At 32.6% G+C, this 26,459-nt stretch overlaps 1 protein-coding gene and 1 long non-coding RNA gene across 2 annotated transcripts; one reads left to right on the forward strand and one right to left on the reverse strand.

The window, feature by feature from the left end:
* Positions 1-53: 53 nt before the first annotated feature.
* Positions 54-2,061, reverse strand: LOC128182715 (uncharacterized). Its single transcript, XR_008243458.1, has 3 exons — positions 1,746-2,061; positions 1,592-1,641; positions 54-339 (listed from the first exon to the last, which is right to left on the reverse strand). It is a non-coding gene; the product is annotated as an uncharacterized LOC128182715 (long non-coding RNA).
* Positions 2,062-7,534: 5,473 nt separating this feature from the next.
* Positions 7,535-25,523, forward strand: LOC128183319 (uncharacterized). The gene is made up of 18 exons (XM_052852280.1): positions 7,535-8,273; positions 10,310-10,413; positions 10,707-10,861; positions 12,082-12,250; positions 12,470-12,706; positions 12,878-13,092; positions 13,753-13,861; positions 14,370-14,582; positions 14,716-14,748; positions 19,890-20,089; positions 20,532-20,748; positions 21,132-21,310; positions 21,537-21,738; positions 23,224-23,404; positions 23,726-23,889; positions 23,985-24,066; positions 25,070-25,279; positions 25,395-25,523. Exons 1-18 carry the CDS (start codon positions 7,869-7,871, stop codon positions 25,506-25,508), a joined length of 3,189 nt encoding a protein of 1,062 aa, XP_052708240.1. The 5' UTR covers positions 7,535-7,868; the 3' UTR covers positions 25,509-25,523.
* The last annotated feature ends 936 nt before the right edge of the window (positions 25,524-26,459 follow it).

Raw genomic sequence — 26,459 nt, forward strand, 5'->3', positions numbered from 1 at the left:
TTTGTTCCGCTTTGTACAAACATGATAAGAATCGCACTAATCGACTATTTTTTTTATTTTACTTTCAGGTCTACATTTCATCAGATACACAAAATTAAAAGAGCGTTAGTTAACAGTCGATATATCGAAAACTAAAATAATTATTGTAAGCACTCTATCATTTGGTTCACAAGTAGTATAACGCACAAATAAAGATAATATTATAAATATTATTTTGATTAAAAAAAACAACCCAACATATGGTGATCCTAAGGGATTGCATCACAATCAAGTGAAATTTACTCAGCATGTGGGCGTTTTCCCCTTGTTGGTTTGTTTTTTGTTCGCCTCTAATTAAATCTAGACAAAAAAGAAGACAAATTATTAAAATTCATGGATTGCGACGCTACCCAACATTACAAAACAACAAAAAAATTACTCAAAATTCGTAAAATTCATTCATTAATTCTTATGGATGATCATTTTTGTCTGATGACGAAAATGTCTAAATACTAAACGCAGTTTACGCTCTTTAATACGAGTAGGCCTATAAATATATTAAGATATTGAAAATATTTAATATAATTAGAATTTTCATATTTGCATTTTTTGTTAGACTGTATGCTACGAATAGAAATAATTGTAACAGACATTCTAAATAAGCCTATATTTCTGAAAGTCAGTAACACTAAAACTGTTATAAATTTATATTTGTAAGACAGTAAGTATAACATATGTATAAGGATGGCAGTCTTAGCTAGTTTATAGAGCGCATCTAAATAAAAAAAAATATTTAAGTCTTTAATATTACACAATACGTTTAAAAGCCTTTTCATGCAGTGCACATGCACAGCGTTTTGAACTACTTTGCTCTGCTGGCACATCATATACATGTATTCATATCCAGTAATATGCGATAGCAGCGTATCATAGTTACTGATCAAACAGACGAAAAAAAATTTGTAGATAAAATAAACTGTTACGTGAATATATTTACACAATAAAATGCTTTTTTGTGTCGATTCATGCGGGATATGATGGTGGCGACATTGCAGAAAAAAAATTCTGCAATGATCGCTACCTTTATAACCCGCATGACTAATGAAAGAAAGCATTTTATTTTTTATATTTACATATCTTTTTTCAACAAAATAATAAAATGAATGTAAAAAGTAAATAAAATATCACTGTTTATATACATCAGTACGTTATCTAAAAGAAACAACCAAGTCGTTCTCATGATTATTTCGTGCAGTCCGTGATTTTTCTTAGGTCGCTGTAGGTTTCGACCAATCGATAAACGGGGCGTGTAGATATCAGTCATGTCGGTTTCCACCGCTGTTCGATAGAGCTTTAAGTTTCCATAATTAAGAAAAAGAGGGAATCATGCTCAGTAATTAAAAAATGAAACAATGACATTCGATCAAAATTTCATGCATCTAAAACAATATCATCGATATTGTACGATAGTTTATTATATAAAATAAAACTCCTATTATTTTAAAGACAATTGGATACGTTACATGTAGGTGTTCAGTGATTTGAAAGGCAATGGTAATCCATTAGTAAAAATATTAGTTAAGAAATAAACAGCATTTTAAATTTTTTTTACCGTGATATGAACTTGGTTGATCATGTGATCAAATCCTATGAACCCCAAAGCTGAAAAAACAAGACAAATACATTTGTCAAACAGCAACATTTTTTAAAAATTAATGTATAACAGATATGTAGATCACCAAAAGGCTGAAATAAAATCAACACACATCATATTTCTCCACTGAAACTCCTGAATCACAAAGTTATCAGTAATTGTATATCACAACGTAACTTTCTTTGGAAGACTCTCCTGCTCATTGTAAAACTTCAACATGTGACTCACATACTTGCCATCTGAAAAACAAGAATACTTTATTATGTCTTTCTAGTCTAGAATGTATATCACCTTTATATTCAACTTCATGCAGGATAAAAAAACAACTACCCTCTCAAACCTTTTTTCTTCTTCTTCTTGGATGACATCTTTTTCTTCTCCAGTCACTCTTTTTATTAACGTTAAAGCTTTTTTTTCAAATAGAATAATTTATAAATAGAGCTCATAGGCTCTTATCTATAGAATATCCCGTAGAACGTCAGCATTACATTTAGCATCCGCCCTTCATCAAACATCCATGCATTTGTTCGGAGTATAGATAAAAATTTCATATTCATCATGGTCCAGTGGTAAAGTGAACAAATATATCAATTTTCGAAGGTATTTAGTATACAAGTTATTAAACTGTTGAATTTTCCGGGAATTAGCCATGCAGTAAGAGAGCAATAGATCAGTTAAAAGTTAGAGTGTTTCTTCTAAAAGAGTAGACTTGTTCGTGTTCAGCTATTCACTTAGCGAATGATTCGTACAATGTTTCATAAAATGCATACTATGTGTACATACAATCATCAGGTTCTAAACCAATGTTCCCGATTTTCCCGAAAAAAATGACCTGTATATGTATGGTTCAAATATCCCTCTGCTAAAAAGGAAATAAAATTCATTTTCTATGTAAAGGAGAAAATCCGAAAACTGTCCATTCTGTGTGAGAAAGAACTGTTCGAGGCCCGAAGGGCCGAGAACAGTTTTTTGTCTCTCGCAGAATGGACAGTTTGAGGATTTTATCCTACTTAAAACATTTTCTCTATTGTTAACTTAATACATTGTTTCAAGTGTTGGCTTGAGTGATTGCTAACATTACGTAACACTATTGATTGTCCATTTAAAAAAAAAAACAGCAAAAGGGGTGGGATAATGGTGTATTGTTGAACTTATTTGTTGAACTTAATGAACAGTGCCAGGTAAGTTTATATTTTTATGATATCTAAGGTGATTTCTGACTATGTTCTGGGTAAAACTCAATGAGAAAAGATGTCTTCATCAGATGGAGAAAGTATATTTTTGACGCAATCAAAATTAAGAGACCCAGAAGAAAGTGTAAATACGGATGGCATTTTGAGTGATATTTTAGACAGGAAATTCAAGTGATAAAAAGGGGGAAATTTAAGTGATGGAAAAAGGGGAAATTAAGTGATGACCAGTGTGAAAAAAGATGAAAATGTTCGATACCTGTGAATCCAATAACAGTGTACCAAGTGAAATTAATATTACCTTTGGAAACATTTCTTTCTCATTCAAATTCTATATGTTTCGGGAGTCAAATTTATAAAACCATTCATTGAAATGGTTAGCATATTTGCTGTGCATGTATACCTTTCTCCGGGGATGATAAATGATAAATTCACATTGTTGTAAAATAATATTTAAAATACTAATGTTGGTATTTATGTTTATATTTGAATTAAAGTAAATTTTCCTAACTGTTGAGGACCATGTGGGTGTATTGTTTTTAACATTTAAAACCTGTACATTAAGTTACCTGTAGCTGTACATTAAGTTGGAAAAGCTGTCGATTAAGTTAAGAATCGACAGTTTTTTCCACTTAATGTACAGCTACAGGTAACTTAATGTACAGGTTTTTAAAAATCCACATATATTACGCTATATAATGTACCAAAAACATAAAGGATTACATAACAAAAATGTTTTAAAAGCAATTAAGTTGTGCATTTCAAAGTTAATATTGAATATTGACATTTTTATGGGACTTTACCTTTCTTTAAATATGATTTTATTCAGTTTGTTACATTATATATATATATATATATATATATATATATATATATATATATATATATATATATATATATATATATATATATATTAGGGATGTCAACGAGTACCCGGTAAACCGGGTACTCGATCGAACGTCCGAGTATCGAATACTAAAATCGGTACTCGGTTACTCGGATGTATATTTTTTGATATTTCTAAGTTTATTTAATAACGCATTAAAACATCGGTTTTAAAACTTAAAATGTCCATTACACTTGTACATACAGTAATTAGGATTTCCTACGCCTCTAAATATGCTAAATGACCGTTATCGCCTGTGGCAGTGTTAATATAGTAGTTATCGTGACCAAGCACCTTTTACCTAGCTTTTCTCACCTTTGGCTGTCTTCTACCCTTATTTTTGGCTTACCATAATGATTTGTTTTCACTAAACATCATTATATAGTCTATTATATAAATTAGATAGCACACAGTAGAGAAATTGAACAGACCTAAAATGCCGAAATAATTCTTACAACAGAAACACACTTACGGGGAAAACCTCCCGTTAGATCAGGTGGTTTTATTTCTACAAAAAAGACCAATGTTTTACAGTTATCAATGTACTTGTTCATATTTATTAACACTTTTACCGAGTACCCGGGTACTCGATCGGGAAAACGTCCGAGTAACCGAGTACTAAAAATTGACCGATTCGACATCCCTTTTATATATATATATATATATATATATATATATATATATATATATATATATATATATATATATATATATATATATATATATATATATATCATACAACATAGATGTATATGTCACACAATACATACACAGAAATATATTTAGCTTAGTTGAGGTAATGTCAACTGTTGGTACAAAATTTAATAATTATTTATTTAAACATTTGATCATTTGAAATCTGAATGTACTTGTCCACATTTTTTAAAAGCATGTATACCCTATCTACACAAGCTTTCCAACACTGTTGCTGGATACAGGTCATTGAGTAATAAGCATAGTACGTCATATCTTGTTTATTATTTCATTAAGACTAGTACTTTCTACATATCTTGTAATCTTTATAATTATGCCTTCCGAGACCAAAATTGGAGTAAAATCACCTTTCCTTAATTATACCTTATTCTCTAGCTATTCCATACTTTATTAATGACTTCGAACTCAGGAAACTCAATTCCATGAAAACATTCGTGCATATAAAATAGTAAAGGGGCTTTGGTAAGAACTGGAGGACATTTGAGGGTATTACACATATGCATGAAATTAATTTTTTCTCGTATTTTTAAATTATAATATGGTCTCAAAATTACATTGATTGTGGATAGGAAGTACTAATTATAATAAAGACAGTTTGTTCTTCATAGAATTACAAATACAAAAGAAACCAAGCCAGTGCATTTTGGTAAAAAGGGAAACTAAACTTAAGAATTTAAATAAGTTTTATTCTTTTCTGTAAAATAGTTATACATAAATATGTATATATACATTAATGTAATTATTCTTTTGTGCTTGAAGCTCTTTAAACGGGAATTTCAAAGAAGGTACAGTTAGCTGTGAATATAAAATAGGTTTATATGTACAATGTATCGCATGTGAGAGACATTATAAGTTGTTTTAGAGATAAACAGCTGTCACCAACAGAAAAAGCGCATGATCTATTTTTATTACATTTTTACCTTGCACTAATCTCGCCCTGCATGCAGATGAATACTTTCACATGCATTGCATGCACAAGTGCTTGAGGACAGGATCGACCCCCCCCCCCTCCCTCCACCCCAAAGTATATAGACTATATTCCTTGTTTTTTTTTATATTAAATTATCCTTTTAGGACATATTTCTAATCCAATTCATACATTCATTGCATAAAATTACCTAAAACAAACATTTTTTTGAAAATCAGACCCTCTACATTATATATTACACAGAGGGTCTGATTTTTTAAAAAAATGTTTGTTTTAGGTAATTTTGGGCAATGAAAGAATAAATTAAATTAGAAATATGTCCTAAAAGGATAATTTAATAAACAAAATGAATAAAGTCCCGGGGGTCTATATACCTGGGGGGGGGGTGTCAATCCTGTCCTCAAGCACCTGTGATTGCATGTACAATGGAAAAGTTTGTGCTACATTGATCGTTGGACACTACGAAAGCGTATGAGTGCCATGCTGTAATTTTTTTAATTCCAACTTTAATTTTTTTCCATTTCCATTTCCATGGAATTCCATCGACTTTCCAATTTTAAAGTTGATTTGTCTAACTTTAATCATGGAATTCTCATTTTAATATTGGAGTTTCCAACTTTAAAGTTGGTTTTTCCAACTTTTATCTTGGAATTTCCAACTTTATAGTTGATTTTTTCAACTTTAAAGTTGATTTTTCCAACTTAAAAGTTAATTTTACGATCTTAAATTTTGAAATGTACAACTTTAAAGTTGATTTCACGAACGTATATCTGATACTGAATATATTTAAACGTTTAAATATTAATGATTAATATGAAAACTTTTAGGTGAGACATATACAACAATAAGTTTAAACCCATTTTGCCTGTGATATAATGTATACTCTTCTACGTGTTTTTACAAGAAATTAACCGATATCCAGTCGGAAATTTGGATTTTCTTGACAAAATTATCATAACGTACAGGTTATCGTTTATGAACAGGCAATGAGATCGTAGTAGATTTCTTCACCTAAAATGCGACCATCGTGGCTTTACCGTATCAAAGCTCAACAAAGCCCATCAGGACGTATCATTTCGCATAAAGTTCCACGATAAGTTACGATTTCTCAGTAGTGGTGTTGGTAGCAGATCGCACGACAGTGAGAACCTAGCATTATGGGATTCTTTAGGGCTTGTTGATCAAGTATTTGAAATACTGAAACATTAAAATTAATGTTTTGAAGATGGCACTGAACTCTAATTAATGCTATCAATCTTAATACATATATCTATACATTTTTAGATAGTTTGACCTTGTGTGTGATTCAGTATTCTTTCATCGTCTCCTCTGTTGTTTGAAAAGGACTGAGAAAGAGGCATCGGGTTTTGAGTGTCTCTTGTTATTACATAGCAAGGTTCGACAATATTATGATAAAAAAATGCTTATTTTACTATGAAGGGTTGCTTAATCATCACGCACGCACGCACGCACGCACGCACGCACGCACACACACACACACACACACACACACACACACACACACACACACACACACACACCCCCATTTAAATAAATACACAACATGCGTGGATCCAGAATTATTTTTTCTGTAAATTACTATGTAAATTGAATGAATTTATTTTATCCATTCAATCTGGGCCTCGCCCTCTAGATCCTCGCATAGGTCAGAATGTCATCTGATAATGTATGTACTCGTCAGTTGCGGTATGCAGTTGTATTTCTTTCCGTATATGCATTGTGGAGAAGAGGGAATATTATCAAATACCGGAAGAAAATTCACACTCATGTAATTCAGCATGTATTTACTAAATCAACATTTCCCTTTAAGTTTATTGTCTATCTTAGTGAAGTGACAGTATCAACTCTACTGTGTAAATAGTAAATACCGACGTTAATTTTCAGTCACTCGAAATCATTCATTGTTGAGTGTTAAACGTAAAAGATACAATATAATCTTCGCTACATCTGGAACAGGATTCTATGCTTGATATATCACGCGCATATTGTAAAATTAAATTTAAAAAAAACAACTTGTTTATCGAATATTAGGTTAAATGTCACGAAAAGTAAAGGCTTAAAAGTAATGGATGCAAACATAACTAGACAGCGTAAGTTATTTTTATAGTGTCTTTTAAAATTAATGAAAAAACCATTCTCCATACTTGCGTAGTCAGGCAAGACATATCGACCAATGCACTGTGGCAAATAATCGTCCGATATTAAGACTGCTGTGACAACCCCGCTTAACGATAGTTTGAGTTAACACGCGAGTTCGCTTCTTGTGAGTTAATATTATTAATTTCCGGATCTCCACACAAAAATTGATCTACGTATCTTGGGACATTTGAGTTGTATTATGAATACCTGTGCGACCCTTATAGTTTTCCGATAGCAAGTGACTGATTTCGACGCAAGCGGATTTTAAATATGATAATCCGGTTGACTGCAGTAGAACTCAATCTTTAACTTCATTTGAAACCTGGCTAAGTAACTGGCCGGCTAGGATTACATACCATGCACTTCGACGAACTTTTGAAAACTTTAGGGGAGCTTGGACATTACCAAAGAACCCGTTTGTTTTTAATATGTCTCGTGTCCATCGTATGCGCCTTTCATGCCATGAATATGGTATTCGTTGGCGCTAATCCGAAAAAGAAATGTCAAGTTCCATATGTTAATCTGTCTTCTGCCTCCGGTGCCAAAAATGTCACGTTAGACCATTGGGCTTCCTATCTCAGAAGAGCAGACGAAGATGCCTGTGAAATTTACAACCCGGATGAAGTTTACAACTCTGTTAGCAATGGGAGTTATACATTCCAAGAACTGTCGTCTGGAGAAACCAATGTATCATTTAGTAAAGTGTCATGTTCGAATTGGGAATTCTCTCGTGAGGTTTACGGAGATACTATCGTTACGCAGGTACCAAATAACTGACCATTTAATTAACTTTAATAATAATTGACATCTTCTAATTGCTCCAAAAAGGATGAGTAGGCTAATACATGTACATTAAACGCTTCTATGTATAATACATGCTCGTATTATACACTGCAATTTTTTAAGACACATCTGTCACAAGCAGAGAAAACGCAATAATGATTTACATGATTTTATCCCAAACACGAATTAAAGATTTGCAGAGACATGAACACAGAGTACGGTATAATTATCAGCAAGCCTCGCTGAATTTGAAAAAAAAATCGAATAAGTAATATAGCAGGTGAAGCAAAATAGAAAAGGAAATCGTTTAAGCAGATGTGTGTATATATTGCATTCAAAACCTAACCGAAACTGGTTATTATGTGAAAGTGCATTGACCTATAAGAAAGTCAATGTCACATTAATGTAGGTCATAGCGATTAGACAAGGATACTGTTACAAAATTGTGTCGGTTTAAACAGCATAAAGATGACATCAGACGATGGACTTAGTTTTGAAATAGTTAATTATGCTGTTACATTAAATTCATGTTTCCTACTTAATTAGCATGATAAAAGAATATAATCATTTAATTTTGTGACATCTGATATATGTCAGGTTATTCGGTTATACATGTCAGAGCAAACACTACCGCAAAGGTTTTATTTGTATACTGTGTAATTTTGTAATTTAATCTCAGTCACACGAGAACAGTCGTATGTAACACATTAAATCTATAGAAGATGTGCCTATAAATAAAGGAGAAAAAAGGAAGAAAAAAATCATAATCAAAAAAAAAATTAACAAGAAAAAGGGTACTGAAACAGTGACTGGGAAGCGGGTGCCTTTAAATCGATGAAAAGTACAGGACAAAATCTAAACATTGACCTCAAGGTGACAAAGTTCATTGGTGATTGCTGATTGGGTTTTATGATTTTCTTTCGGGATAAAGCAATATCATCGATCGCACATCTGCAAAAAATCGATATTGATGAAAATAAACAAAACCACGGAAGGATTAACGAAATCTAATATCCAAAGAGTGCGTCAGTTTTAAAGAAATCCATTATTATTCTGACTACTACTATGGTTGCCTATGCAAAGATCTACAGCAAAACAATTTCACGTGCCAGGCAGACGAGTATATTATTTGTTCAGATTATTAAGTAAACCCATAATATATCGGAACCTTTCCTGTTTGTTCTGTGACAAAACACCTGTAACTTATACGAATGAACTATTTGATCTAAAATACACCAAAGATATAGAACAAAGTTCTCGGGCGATCTTTTGATGAGTTTGTTCATGAACTATATTTAAATCTTAAGGTATTTTGAAATTTTTTCTTTGATTGAAAGCGCGTTCTTTTCTTCGAGACTATAAAATTAACGGTACATTGATTATTAGAATTCAATGCACCAGGCATTTAAACATTTTTCATCATAGAAAATTCAAGGAGAATTTGTAGAACGTTTTTAGAGTGTCCGAACATAATTGTCAGAAATGATAATATAAGAAACATGAATACATGTATTTCATGATAAAAATAAACATTAGTAATTGAATAGCACCAAGGACATCCATGCGCGGATCTAGAAGGGGGGGGGGGGTCGGGGGGGTCCCGACCCCCCCCCCCCCCCTGGAAAATGAAAATTTATTAAATTTACATAGTAAAATTATCGCGAAAATATGTCTCGGACCCCCCCTGGCAAACACAATTATCCTTCGGACCCCCCCTGGAAAAATTTTCTGGATCCGCGCATGACATCTCGTTTATTTTCATGCTTTGACATGAAGTTTTTGAGAGACGATACTATTGAATTATTTTCCCTTTAATACCCCGTGGAGATAAATAGTCTTTGATCAACGCAGAATATAAAAAAAAACCAACTCCATTAATTTGATTTTAACATAATATATATATGTTTATAGTTGAAAAAGAAAACGCCTTCTTATTTTAACGATTATGTGGTTGTTTGAAATTGTAAAGGAAAAATGATATTTTGTTACTACACATGTATGTATGATTTCGATAGTTTTACCTAGTGTGTGATTCAGCATGGCTTCGCAGCACCTCCAAAACACTCTACTTCTTTGGCCGTCTCCTCGGTGCTGTGGTGTTTGGTCAGCTCTCAGACATGTGAGTAAAATTCAGTTTATTTACGAAAGACACTCTACACAACGCAGGACCTAATATCTGCCAACCCACTTGTTTTTATAACCGTTTTTTCAATTGCTTCTTCATATTTGTTCTTCAGTTATTGTTCTTTGCTTGACATGTTCTTACGATTTTCTTCTTTAGATTTGGTCGCCATCTAATGTTCTTTTCGCTTGACATAATCTTAAAACTTTTTCTGACATTTTTTGTAAATGTTGTCGCCGTGTAATGTTCTTTGCCGGACACATTCAAAAACTTCATTTTTTTTTCTTCAGATTTGGTCGCCGTCCAATGTTCTTTGCCGGGTTGCTGATGTTGCTCATCGTTGGCTGTGTTGCGGCCGCCTCACCGTCTATGTTTGTCTTTATTCCGTTCTACATACTCCAAGGAGCCGCTCAAACGGGGCTATTTCTGGTCGCTTACACAATGTGTATGTATTTTGCCCTCCTTTAGAAAAAAACCAAAACATTTGATGCATATTTTAAATTAGTAGAAAGCCCGTTTCATACAGTGAAAGATACTTTGACCGTTAGAAATTAGGCGATCTTGTATTTTGCAAAGTACATGTACATGGTTGGTTGATTCTAATCATTCAACAAAGAGTTGCAATGCAGAAAACATGTACGTGTACATAGAAAAAAACCTCCAAGTTAACAAGGGGAACATTTCAGGGATAATTATTATATTTAAAGCAATTAGGAAGACTAGACTAAGAGCTTTTTCTAGTCAAAACATTCTGGATTTACCGACACAGATGATAAACTGGATTATTATGGCCATTAAATACATGTACACATGATATACGTTCAAAGTCAATTAAAGCGTTGCAGAGAAATACCAATTAAACTGAAAAAAATATCATTTCTTAATTTAGGACACTTTGAAAAGAAAATTTTAACTTTAACTAATTTTATGAATGACCCCGTGATCAATTTTCAAGGGTATTTCTATATGAAGTCTTCCTAGAGTACCTTGAAGAGTCTTGTTGTTCGATAAGGCTGCCCTTATGATAAACGAGAAACTATCTATTTCCCATTGCTGACCTTATGCTTGTTTCGATGATCACACAGCGTGGTGATCTTACTGCGATTAGTTATTGCTTAGGTTTGGATTTTCGTTTCAACCAATTGTTTGAAATGTCTGCAGGATTTATCAGTATGGGTGGATTTAGTTCAAGGACTTTGTTCCAAGATATAAAACAAAAGGACACGAAATATAAAGTAGTTCATTTCTTCCCATTTCCCAGCGTCCAAGGATGGGAAAATAAGCGTAACTCAACTTTCACAATTAGTAAATAACGTGGGATTTAACGAATTCCTCACCAAAAGCACTGCTCAAATAAGCATAAAATGATAATCAAAGAGCAAATGTATTGTTTGTCTTGTATTGAAAATCTACTACATAACTGTAAAATAAATTGGCGGAGGATCTTTTCAAACTTTATATAAAAAAAATTGTTGTTGGAACAGAACTAAATGTAATTAATTTTTAAAAAATTAATTAAAAATGTAATCAAGTGCATTGGCAATATAACACAGTGACTCTCCATCTATAAAATAACGTAATTAGAAAAAAAGACAAAATTACAAGACTCAATACAATGAAAAATCAAATCAAAAGAAAATACGAAAAACACCATGTCTTTTCCAGGTACTGAGTTGGTGGGCCCGAGTTACCGGGTCCTGGCCGGGTTCCTCATACAGGGTTTCTACAGTATAGGCTACATGGCCCTGTCCGGGGTCGCTTACCTCATTTATGACTGGCGGTACATCGAAGTGGCCATCACTCTACCCGTTGTCCTGTTTGCTGCCTATCTATGGTAAATATTGCCAAAAAAAGTTATTAATAGAGCGAATAGATAGACTTAGGAGAAGTCAATCTTTCTTTATTGACGTTTTATCTAGCTACTCCTCGTATTTTCTCTTCTATCATTCTTTTTTTCTTTCGAGTGTAGAAAATAGCAAACATTCTCATACTAAAACAATGTTCTGAGTAATAAAAAAAAAAATTGCAGAATTTTAAATTTTGTGTATAATAGCATACTCCCAGAATCAATTCGGTGGTTGCTCTCCAAAGGGAGAGAGGAAGAGGCCAAAGAGATCATCAAGAAGGTAGCAGAGACCAACAAGGTGTCAATCACAGAGGACATGTTGGAGGATCTCAGGTCTCCCAGTGAGAAGCAGAAGGAGGCAGTAGACGACAGGAAGTACACGTTCGTTGACCTGTTTCGGCCGTTCCGCATGCTCATACTGTCTCTGAACGTCTGGTTCAATTGGTAAATATATCAAAAAAGATCTAAGATATATATACAAGAATATATACAAAAACCACCCTCTGTCACCTAATATTTAAAAAGCACCAATAATCATGCTAAGACCAAGTATGTCTATAGTAATATTTAGTATTCATTTAAGTAATAAAGAAGTAATTATACTTGTAACTCTAGGTTGGTGAATGCAATGGTGTACTATGGCCTAGCCCTAGGGACAGACAACTTGGGAGGGGATCCATACATCAACTTTATGATCGCGGGTGCCGTGGAGATCCCCGCTTACATCATGTGTGTACTGTGCCTTAACCGGGTGGGACGCAAAAAGCCGCTTACAATCACCATGATTTTCGGCGGAGTCAGTTGTATCGCGTCAGCTTTTGTCCCGAGCGGTAAGTCTTCCTTCATCATATTTATAACTTTATTAAAGTTGAATGATATCAATTTTTTTGGCAAATGAGTACTGGATATTGGCAATTATTTTGAAAAAAAAATCCATCAAAACGATAAAAAAAACCCTCACAACATTTTCACTTGAATGCATTGTATTTAAACTCTTGTTTTTTTATTTTGGTTTTTGGTAAATGTGATTATTTTTTAAATAATCATTTGGCGATGTTCTTTTAAGAAGGCAATTGTTGCGGATGTAAATATTGGCGCTTTCTATATTTCGCGTTGTTAATTTTGTTAGTGATTACTTGTTGTAGCGTTCTAAAAAAGATTTTTTTTTACTTATATTGAATTTGGCGTATATAATCTCATGTTTGCAAGCAGTTTGCTAATGTCTTGATCGATCATTTATGAAAAACACATGAAGTTTTAATAAAAGTGTATTTAATATTTGTCCGGATAGGTGGTTAGTAATAAATGACGCAATGTTTAAAAGGCCCTAATTTAACTGTTGTGTTTCCTTTTTTTTTTTTTTTACAAAAAAGAAAGAAATCTTATCCTTAAAAAATGCAAAACATAGTAAACAAATACCTTCTTCTTTTTTTTATTAAACTACCCTCAGAAAAATTTGTTTCATATTGATAAGATTTTTTTAAATTCAGATTTGGTGGCATTGAAAGTGACATTAGCGATGCTTGGAAAGTTTGGTATTACAGCATCGTACGCCATTATCTACCTCATGGCAGCTGAGGTTTTCCCAACGGTCGTCAGGTAAGGACTACATTGTTTGAATTGCTTCATGTTTCTGTACAACGACGGTATTTAACTGTGCCATGAACCTCACATTCTTTTGTTTAGAAGTCATCGGGTTTTTTTTCGAGCTAAAAGATAGGGAAACCTTTAAAGACATGTTTCCGCCCAAATTGATATCTTATATTGGATAAGGTTACATTTCTACATCACATGTCAAATGACTTCACAGAATCGATTACAATGGATGACTGTGTAAATTTAAAATTTGATACAAACCTATATTAAGCAAAAACTCTTCCATCAAACTATCCATGGCGTAAGTGAGTTTTATTTTCTAATGCTTGAAGGGGGGGGGGGGGGGCAATCGAGTATAGATTCTTAATTTTAGATTCATTAAAAATAAACCACAGACATTTCCCTATAACATAGGAATTAGTCAGTATAACTAATAGATATATAGAAGGTTAATGCAATTGTATAATAAATACATAAGATGATACAAATGTCGGCGTTATAAATGTTGCAGAAACATAGGAATGGGCATATCCTCAATGTCCGCCCGTATTGGCGGCATGTTGGCTCCTCAGATCCTGGATCTCGGGGCTGTCTGGGGCCCACTTCCGCTTCTTCTGTTCGGTGTTTTGTCTGCTGTTGCTGGGAGTCTAGCTCTTCTACTTCCGGAAACCAACGGAAGGCCCCTTCCTCAAACCATTGAAGACGTCACACATCCGGAGAAACTGTAAGTCACGTGATCTTTTACTTACCAAGGTATTTTTTTCATTACCTTGTTTTTACATTCCAGTAATTTTGTTAATGATTTACATGATGTTCTTGTCATATTCTAAAATTATTATTTTATTTTTATTTTTCAGAAAACATCGTGATGATATGACCTTGGACATTCGGTTAAATGAAAAAGAAAAACAAAATATATAGAACTGTTTATTTAAGCTGTATCATTTTATAAATGATCAACTCATTGTCTTACATCCATACTAGCTTCATTAAATAAATAAAAAAATGTCATCGTGTTGACTTTTTTTAGTTACTCTACATATATGCTATGGTAATATTTTTTTCGTTTTATGTTTGTTTTTGATATGTTATTATTAGTTGATTGCAAGTAATTTTTATTTATGGATATGAATTATAAAATCGAACTTTATTGCACAACTACATGCATACGGTGTTTAATTCAAGGTTGCTCAAATTTGAAATATCATATGGTATACATATATTGTGTTGTGTCTCTTTGTGTTTAAGCATACCTTATTATTGGTATTATTACTATTAAATGTGTGTATTGCGGTTTGTGTCTTACACTGCCAATAAAATTTATTTATTATTCTACAGTATGTTCCAGACATGACCGATTCTAATAAAAATGTATTTCGTATACAACATTCCTTTAAATTAACTATTTCTGTGATACTTTAAACGAGAGAAACATCCTTTACTTTTATTTTCTCATCGTAAATCTTGAAAACCAAAAGATTCGTTAAAGTAAGTACTATTTACTTTTTTAAAAAAGTCTATGAAAGTTCCTATGCTCCAGCTTATTATGGATTTTTTCAATAACAACAATATTGAATAATTTTTAGATTTTTGAACTCCTAAATATATGTAGCACTTGTAATATAATAGTATTACTATATATTACTCTTGCTTTAAATTTATGCGCCATCATGCTTAACGAATGCACATATGAATATCTTAAAAACGAACAACTTGGTGAAAAAGGACAAAAATGCTTTCTGATGGGGATCGCATAAACCTAGTTAGAGAATGCAAAATGACATACTCTAGAATTACGACTGAACAATACAATGACACAACTAGACAACCATAAAAACACTGTTGAGTTAATCAAAATTATATCAAGATTTATTACAGGTACCATATATATCTCTGATTTCTATGCAGTCGAAGGGGGGGGGGTGAAAAATAAAAGAGAGGCAACTCTTCTGACCAAATAAATGAATCACATAAATGTACATGCAGTTATTTCACTTAATTCAGGGTATGCAAAATCTTAGCGAGTAACTAACGATATTTCAGTGTGTTTCATTCCCTACGCAGACAGGATCTTGCGACTTTTTGGACAGTTTCAAGTACTATTTATTGACTGTGCTATTGCAATTGATTACAGCACATCAACCATAGAATATGTGTTCACATACTTACATATATAATTTTTTCTATTTCTTAAGAGCAATGATTGTGAGTCGTCATTCTCTAGAAACTGACATATTTTTAAAAATCCACATAATTCAGTTCTAACCAGTTTATCGATCGGTCGAAACCCTCAGCAACCTTAGAAAAATCATGGACTGCACGAAATAATCATGATGCTGTCAGACTAATCTTTTCATATAAGATGACTTTGGCTATTTCTAACGTATAGATGTTCGTTATCAATAATTTAGTTACCATTGCTTACTTTTTACGACCAAATCATTAATTTGTTAAAAGAGAAATGCAAATGTAGACAATAGAATGTTTTCTTAAATGATTTATGCGTGATATAAAGATAGCGATCATAAATTAACATAACGAAATGCAGATTTTGTAATTTTTTCTGCAATGCCACTGCCTTCATTCCCGCATGAATCAACAAACAGAGCATTTTACTCTGTAACTAAAAACAAACATTCTTAAAGTATTGCATGAGCTAAGTACATGTATGTCCGGCAAACCCAATTTTAAAAGGAATGCCGTTTTATGCGCTAAAAAGATCGAGGTTTCAAAATTAATTCTGATTTTTATTTCGACCCCCCCCCATTATTCTTACATGTATCTGTTCGTAAGACGCTAAAATCAAAAGATCTCAATCTTTATTATGAATAAGACTACATTGGTATAGGGTCTCATCTTTTTTTATTTAGCACTGAGTTACGCTAGTGAATTTTTTTTTTACCAACCTAGTTTACCGCTTTCAGGTAAATCAATCAAGCATGGGCATTAACCCGCTTCAACCAACAGAATTTGCGGCAGTAACCTTCATGGAGACTCGGCTGACTTTTAAAGACTTTAAAAAAATTCAACTTTTTATTTAAGTTTTAGCATGGCATTTTTCTGGTGTCATTTGCTTGCAAAAAAGAAAAAGAAAAACTTTATGCTCCGATTTGACTTCAATTTTTTATTGAATTTCTTCTGCAGGCCTAACTTTGTTTATCTCAATTGTTAACAAAGAGTTTACCATATTTCAAATTATTTTAGTAATTGAAATATAATGAAATTTAATCATATAAAAGTATATTTAAACTTGTAACTATTCTCAATTAAATGACATTAACAATTTGATTTCTCACGCTGAAAAAAAATGAACTTAAATTTTTTTAACAGCTCTAAATAAATATTTTGTATTCAAGGAATGACATGTCATAATACAAATGAGTATTTCGTTTGTCTGCCAAAGAGAGCATTTTTTTTTTTAATAATTACAGATCCATGTATTTAGACTCATCGGCATGCGAAACAGTCGGTTGATATGTGGATATATTTAATCCCACTGTGTATCTTTTCCTCTATTTCTTTTAATATAAAATCGATTGTAATTCATGAGGAAACTGACAAGATTCTATATAAATCTACGCTACCCAGTAAAAAAAAACCCCGACCCTGTCCGTATAATTATGATGTATGCACAATTTAATCGATCTTTATTGGATGAGAAAATAAAATGACAAGAAATTATATTGTATAGATCACACCATGCTTTCAAAAACTCTTTAAAAATAAGGATCCAACACTATAATTGATATACCTGTATTTATTGCATTTATTTCTTTGTCACTAATTAATTACCAGTATATCACTTTTACAATTCGACCACTCGGTTTGTACATACAGAACATGGATGAAATTCAAGTCCAGGATGTTACATGATTTACAATTCCCTCTTCAAAATCAATATTATACGGTGAACCGCCTAAGCTACGTGAATACACAATGATATATCACGTATAAATCTGTGTTTCTCCCTACCGGCGTATGATGGGTCATTGATCTACAAAACGTTCATTCATACCTCGCTACAGTCGGAACTAATCATCATTTAAAAAAACATTAACATAAATTGTTTATTTTTAAATTGTCCTTGTGTTCCTTCGAACCAGTTCTGACGCCAACTTTATCTAAATTACTCCATGCAATATATGCATTGTATCGCACCAGGGGGGACTATTTTATGGCTACGTAATCATAAGTAAACGAAAGCAACCTGGATGTGTATTGAAGACATGCAAGATTTTATGCTAGTGTGATATGACCTATATTCATCGAACCTCCTCTCACACGAATAGTTGGCCGCGGAGCTTTCTTTTCAAGGTATGTCATTTTTTTAAGACTTGGCTTTAATCAAAATACAATGTAATAAACATTGTTCCGCAAGTCTTCCCATTAAACATGGCTAACATTGTTTAAATTCGTTACACAGAATGTAAATGTAATAATGTAAACAAGAGTGTGCAATGTTTACCTGAAGCAGAATGTAGAAAAACAGTGTAACGTCTCTTGTTAATGATTTTATTTATCTATTACGATGCTAATCATAAAGCACCAAGCGATAGAGAGATAGGTTTAGAGAGTGAGAGAAAGAAAAGAGAAAATAAAGGAAGAGAGTGTAAAATTGTGTAAATTCCTATCCTTCCTATAGAATAGAATGGCGTTCTGTCAATTATTTTTAGAATTCTGTTTGTTATTAGTTTGTGAAGGTCGTTTTTTTTTTCAGAATATCTGGACCACTAACCGTCAATTGAAGCATGAGTGTGCTTTCGTGTGTGTCGACTGCATATTTAACTATTGAATGCATGCATGTTCTTCATAAATAAATAAAAAGGCCTTCTCTGGCTCTTGATTCCTTAGATTACACTACATGACTTCAAATCGGCCAGGGATATTTATGGCGATAAGCTAATGCTATGTTTAATGCTGTTATTCATTGCCTCTTCATCGAAAATTCAACTTGTTGTGAGCACATGATATCATTCAAACTCAATGAAATTAAAGTAGATAGTATATTTTTTTTACAGAGTTGAATAATGTTTAAATGTAGTTATAAGCTATATCATATCATGCATATACATGTACATTAGTGGCGTCGGAAGCATATTAAAATGGGGGGGGGGGGGGGGGGGCTACACTTATCAAAAATCTTGACAGGCAAAAACAATTCCTCTGGTTATGGTTATGTATAACTTTGCAAAAGAAGGGGGGGGGGGGTAGCCAGTCGAAAACTTTCACATTTTTTGAATTTTGGCAAATTGATTTTTAGGATATAATTGTCTTGTGGACTCGCGATACGTTTTCGGACCCTTCAATATGACCATATGGAAAAATAAGGGACCTAGTAGGACTTACGCTAAACCTGTAAAATAACCATCAATTAAATGGTTATGCTGTAATTTCCATTTCATCTTTATCAATAATTTAACCTTAATGTCTCCAAGTGTAACGAATAATTAAGTTTGATACTGTTTCAAATCGATAATCTGGTAGGTAAGTATGTAAATAATTTCTCTAGGAGGATGCATAATTTAAGCTATATACAAGGCCAAAGACGTTTGTGTTTAAACCAATACGGTATTATACCATGAAATATTTTGAACAACACTTTAAATTATCATATTACGAATATAATGTCATTTCATGTACGAAGATCAAAAGAATTGCCAACTGTATATATGTCATGAAAGAATTGAGAGTGCATTTATGATTAATCACGCGTTAAATCAATCTTGCAAATTCAAGAAATTTTGCAAATCATGACAAGAATTTGCTTGCTACCAGAAGTAAGTCGTACTATAAACCCTTTAATTATTCTACTTGACACTTATATTTTCACATGACATTCATATTTTCTCATGACATTCATATAAGTTAATGTTGGTTCTGTTTTCTGCAAGAAGCCACTTTAAAGTATTTGTAAAATTTGTAAAGTAATTTGAAGTTTATGACGCGGTGAATGAAACTCGCCCAGTGTAACGCTTGCCATTGCTCTGTGATGAAACAAATAGTAGAATAAGCATTAACATATATCTTTCAGCAAAAATATGAGAAAACTTCTCTCAATACCGAGGCATGGGGTGGTTGTCTCTTTCAAACAATCCATGGCCACTGCACAGCCTAAGGAGAACCTGCCAGATGACACACCTGCACAGCCTAAACCGTTCGCAGATATACCAGGACCAACGGGGATGCACAATTTGCCTGTACTTGGGAATGCCTTTCATTTTGCTCCTTATCGTAAGTTTATTATTTATTTTTGTTGCCTTGTATTAAAATTGAAAAAATAGGTAATGTAAAAAAAAACCCCAGAACCCCCCCCCCCACCCCCCCAAAAAAACAACAACAACAAACAAACAACCCCCCCCCCCCCATAAAGGCAAAACTATGCTAATTTTATTGAACTTAAAAACTACTTTCAATTTGCTCCTTATTCCAAGTTTATTCTTTGTTTTAAGTTTTCATTGTTTTTGAAAACATAAGAAATTAAAGGGTTTTAATTAATTTCAAAATGCATGATTGACAGAAAAAATTATCAGTAAGTGGTATGGTTGTACAGAATGATATATTGAAAAATATGATAGATATATATTTGATAATTTTACAATAGGCGTCTTCATTAATTTAAAAGATTCAGAAATGATATTAAATTGTTATAAAATGATTAAATTTGATTTTTTAGTGAAAAGTGGAGGCTCCCACTTGTATTTCCGGGAACTGAACAAGCAGTATGGTAAGATTGTGCGAGTTCGTCTGGGACCTAACCAAACCGTGATGTTATTCGATCCCGAACTAATCAGTCAAACTATAGCGAACGAGGGTGCCTATCCAGTTCGTCGTTCAGTCCCAATCATGGAAACTTACGTGAAACGAACAAAAAGAAACATGCTAAGTGTACAGTACGTCCATTCTATACATATATAATCATAACCGTAAAACCGGTTATTGCTGCGATAATCTAATTTTTGGTGGGTTTTCTTTCGATCACTTAAACGTCGCGAAATGCCTACGTAGGAAATATATTCGGTACTTTTTGTTATTGAAGACTTTTTAATCGCACAAAAAGACTTTAGCAAATAAAGAGTGTCATATTTTTTATTATTTCGCATTTTTGCGACACGCAAAAAAAACACCAAAACAAACAAAAAACAAAAGCAAAATATATATATTAAAAAAAACAAACAAAACAAACAAAACACAAAACAAAACAAAAACGATTGTACGGCAATTTGTTTCATTGGAATACAAATCTGATTTTATTAATAATGTTTGATTTTACGAGGAACGGACCGGACTGGCAGAGTTACCGTAGTGCAGCACAACAGAGTGTCAAACCAACCATCATAAAGAACTATATAGAACCACAGGCTCAGTGTGCAGACGACCTTGTCACGTGGCTAGAAAAATATGGCAACAACAATCCCGAGGTCAAATTCGCATTTATGTGCTATTCTGCTGATGGTAATGCAAGTGATTGAATTCTTAACATGTGCAATTGTTTAATTTAAAGCATGCTTTAATTTCTACGTATGATACACGATATAGCATATAACTTGGGACAGTTTTTTATGTCATACGATATAAATAAATTTGGATAGCCAATCAAATGAGGCAGTACAATCAAAATCACATTATAAGATTAGAATTTAACCATAGAAATTACCAAAGATGATCTTTATTTTCTTAGCAAATGCTGTATTGACGTTTGACAAAAAGATTGGATTTTTAAAGAATAGTGAAAATCTCGACCCTGAACTTGAACTTTTCTTGAACAGCATCAGGCAGTTTATGGCACTGATAGGCCAAAGTATCTTTTCCTTGCCATGGTATAGACTTTGGCGGACAAAACTCTACATGGATTTCGAGAACGCCACCAATAATGTCTATAGGTACGTAATGTGTGTAGTCAGTAACCTATCTTCCATTTTTTTTTGCATTTTCCTATCTCCACAATGTGAAGATTTCCACTTAGTAATTTTATAATTATATTTTTATGTTATATGATTCTTTTTTATTTAGATAAAAAGTGTTCAATTGAAAATGTATAGTATGGCTTATCAATAAGCATTCAAATGCATTTTGCATGCTATTTTAAGAAAAATTCGAAATATTCTAGCTCCGAAAAGAGTCTAGTAACGTACCCTGAATTTTTGGGATTTAACAGGTTTAAATGTTTTTGGGAATTAACAGGTTTAAATGTTAATAAATAAGGAATAAAATACATGTATCAAGGAAAATTATATAAAATTGAGGAACGCCTCGTGTTTTCTTAATGACAATTCCAGTGCTTTGAATTTTATGTTATCCTACTCAACTCATCGGGAAACTGATCATCGACGTCATATAACGTTTACTATTTAGTAAAGAATATGTTCTCTCAAGAACTACAATGCTACAACTTGTGATATCCTATAGTAAGATATCTAAATTGTTCAAACTGTGACCGCTAGACCAACATATATACTAGGGGCATATGAGGAGGGTCAAAATTAAACCAAGTAAAAATATAAGGAAAACTCTTTTCAAGAGCTACTATTTGTGATACAGTAAATATGTACATTTTGTATAATAGCACGGTTTCAAGCTGGGTTAATGTAGTAAAGCAGATTGATGACCAGCATGTAGCATCAGAATATCTACACTATATGTCCTATATTTTTGTTAATGATAATATAACAAATGAAAGAAAAATATGTGTGATGGTGATATACTGTGTTATTGTAAGAAAATATATTTGATGTAACCATCCATACAGATTTTGAGCGATATATGTTTGAATTAAGTCATAATTTCCTCATTACTTTTTCGAAATTTTACTCATTTAAATTTCATTTAACTTTAAACTGACTTATATGAACGCTTAACCAGTGATAGACTGATAGTCAAATTTTGGTTGACTATTAGAAATGCCTTTATTAAGAGGACATGTGGTGATAACGAACAGTAGTCCAAAATAAAAATACAAAATAGGTGCAGGGCCAACACAGACCTTTAAAAAAATTGGAGGTAGGATCAGGTGCCATGTCGGAATAAGCATTCTAATTTAAGCATACAATTAAAGCATTTTACATATCAAAAACGGAATAATAAATTTTGACCAAAATTGTGACCAGGCTTCTCAAAGTAGCTCCGTCTACTTTGCCACTATGGCTATGTAATGCATTTCATTAAATATTTCATTCTCCGGCGATGGATATCCCAGTAAAATTGATATTTATTCCTAAATGTTTTATAATAATGTAACACAATGAAAAAAGTTACTTTCTAAAGGTTACAAAACAAAGATGGTGACTTCCTAGGACTTTCCGACAAACGGAAATCAAACAATAAATGTGACAGGAGCTATCATTAAATTTTTTTTTATTAAATTTTAGAATAAGTGAAAAGTTTATAGGGGAAGCAAGAATTGAATTACTTCAGAAAAGTAAAAATGGCGAATTTGACATAGCCGAAAGTGACCTGACCGTGCTGAAATGCCTTCTTCAAGATAATCGATTAACCAATCAAACCATAACGGATGTAATGGCAGCGTTCCTGTTTGCAGGTGTAGAACAGGTAAAAACTCTCTCTCTCTCTCTCTCTCTCTCTCTCTCTCTCTCTCTCAAAATTCGCGCGCATATTCATGTTGGGATCTTAACATCATTCCAGTTTTGGGTGTAAGTTATTTTTCAGAAATACATGTATTGCAATGATTGTTGTTCATAAATATATACTAACTATCTGTGTGCGTTCTACTTCCGTCCGAATTCATGTCAATTTAATCAGAAATTTTAAGAAAAAGTGAAAGAGTTTTACTTTAAAATGTAAATTTTTTAGTACAAGGTGTATTTTCTTACATTAATGTAACAAACTGCAGTGATTATATTCCCCCCAAAGGTATCCCAGGCTTTGATATGGATGTTTTGGTTGATTGGAAAGTCTCCCGAGAAGCAAGCAAAGCTTTACGCAGAAATTTCTTCCAACATAGGCTCATCACCAGTCACTGCCGCAAACCTCGGATACTTACCTTATCTAAAGGCCTGCGTCAAGGAATCATTCAGGTTTAGAACTCTAACATTAATAGTCCATCTTATTTTTTTAAATGAAGTTGAATACGCATTGCAAATGAATGAAATAAAAATTTTTTTTCTCAAAGATGTGTTCCACCGGTGGCTTCCGGTACAGCAAGAGTTCTTCAACTTGATACTGAAATAGGAGGGTATTTGATTCCCAAAGGGGTGAGTAGCATTCAGTCGGTAAATTACTGTGGATTCACTCTCATTCGAGGGTGCTAATTTTCGTGGATTTTGGGGAATTTTGCTCATTCATGAAGATATTTTTCGTTGATGCGTCGGTTTTCAGTTTCAGTAAGAAAACTAACACTTTTCTGGTTTGTTTTCGTCGAGGATGTAATTTCGTGGAGCAGGGGTGGAGTGGGTACCCTCAAATACCACCGCAAATTCAAATGATTCCACAGTATTTAATTTTAGAAATAGTACAGACAATTATATCCTACACCAGGCTGATTTTTTACTCGTTGTGATTGTAACAATATTTTCTTTAAGGAGGCTAGATGGCCAAAAAATGACCCACCAGATCTGCCTTAAAATTAAACATAATATGCTAGTTTTGGTCATAAACGAAAAGAAATATTCCAAATATTTTGGATTTAAAAATTGAATTTGAGTATTTTATATATCTATATATATCTATAGTGTGTAGATCCTTGTCTAAAATTATGTAAACTAGTATATACGGTAAAAAAAAATATAAAAAGTACAAAATGATGAAGGTTTCTATATTATCCCTTCTAGCTAGGTTATTTTTACAATGTATGTAATTTTTGCCTTGATGCAATTTTGGCATTTTAATGAACATGTATTGCATAAAACATGTCTCAAACGTTTGCTTTAAGATCGGCCAAAATAGGCATTGAACAAAAATAAAAAAAATGTGTTGCAATAATTCTACAGTGATCATGTAGGATTTAGAAATGACTGTGTTACTAAGAAAAATTTGTGTAAAAATTTCCATTTTCCAATTAGCAATGGGTTACTCAGTCTATACGAAATGTGTCACCTCTCATTGCTACATGTAGAAACTACAACTTTAAAGAATTCAGACTATCGTAGACATTAGATTAAGGTCCTTATATACAGATATTATAGATTTTGCACGGCCTCATTTTAAAACTGTTACTGAAAATAATATTAACAATAGCTGGTTTGCTTTTATCTCCAGACAACTGTAATGTTTGGCAACAACACATTATCGATGTCAGAAGAACAATTTGCAAACCCTGAAGAGTTTCTTCCTGAGCGCTGGTTGGACTCAAACGACCCCCAGAAACAGAGACAAATGGGTATGTGTGTTTTGCCGTTCGGGATAGGAAAAAGAAACTGTATGGGGAGGCGATTTGCCGAACAGGAAATCCATTTGGCTACTATTAAGGTAATTAAATGTGATCTCTTATACATATATACTGTAAATTTTGAATATTATTTATATACAATGAACAATTTGTATTTATCTTTCTTCCGCTGTTTCGAATGATAAATATTTTCAGATTTTGCAAAATTTCCATGTTGAAGTGACAGGTGATTGCCGTGATGCTAAGCCTACATATACAACATTTGCTGAGCCAGACCGACCAATCAAATTCATTTTTGATAAAAGATGAAATCAAAGGAATTTTCATTTTTTTAATAATGAACTGTGCATAACTTTTTTTTTTTTTAAGAAAAATGATTTACAAATTGCTTTTGTTTATGCTGAACATTAAGGAAGCCATAAACATGAGATAGTAATTGGTGAAAAGATGGTTGTTAATGAACAAATTATAAAATCATAAACATTTGGTAACAATAATGGATGCAAACACACAACCGTTTTAACATAAACCATAAATGCCATATTATATATATATATATATATATATATATATATATATATATATATATATATATATATATATTGGCTATGTAAAGTAAAATAACTTCTACCGGAAATTTGAACTTTTATATGATTTGAACAAAATTCCTATTGGATTTCAAATTAAGGAATATGAAATGTCTGAAATACCTTAATCCCTTAAGAATCAAAATTTCTGTAGACTCTCTAGAAAATATGAGGATTTTCAATAGTTTATAAAGGAAAACAACTACCTTTCCCATTAATGAAGAGAGCCAACATGGTTAAATACTCTCTGGGCAATGGTGTACTATATGAAATAAATATTTCTTTTCTAGAAAGCATACATTAAAGGGATCTAGAGAGATCAATTTTATTTGTATTGTAGATATAATATGGTTAACTTGTGCATTCTGAATAATTTATCAAAAAATTTAATGTTAGAATTCAAGTTACAAGCGAGAACGGATGCCAGAATAAACTCCACTATGGCACTGACAAAACAATGTTCTAAAAATAAGATACAAAGAACTATATACGAGTTGAATTAGGCCCCTATAATCTAAAAATAAGATACAAAGAACTATATATGAGTTGAATTAGGCCCCCATAATCCGCCATTTTTAAAATGTTTCGGGAATATTAAAATGTTATGTTATTTTTTAGAGGAGTTGGTATAAAATATATTTTTCACCTATTTTTTGATTTATTTGCACTCACT

Source organism: Crassostrea angulata, chromosome 5 (genome assembly GCF_025612915.1).
Source record: "Crassostrea angulata isolate pt1a10 chromosome 5, ASM2561291v2, whole genome shotgun sequence".
In the NCBI taxonomy this organism is placed as follows: domain Eukaryota; kingdom Metazoa; phylum Mollusca; class Bivalvia; order Ostreida; family Ostreidae; genus Magallana; species Magallana angulata.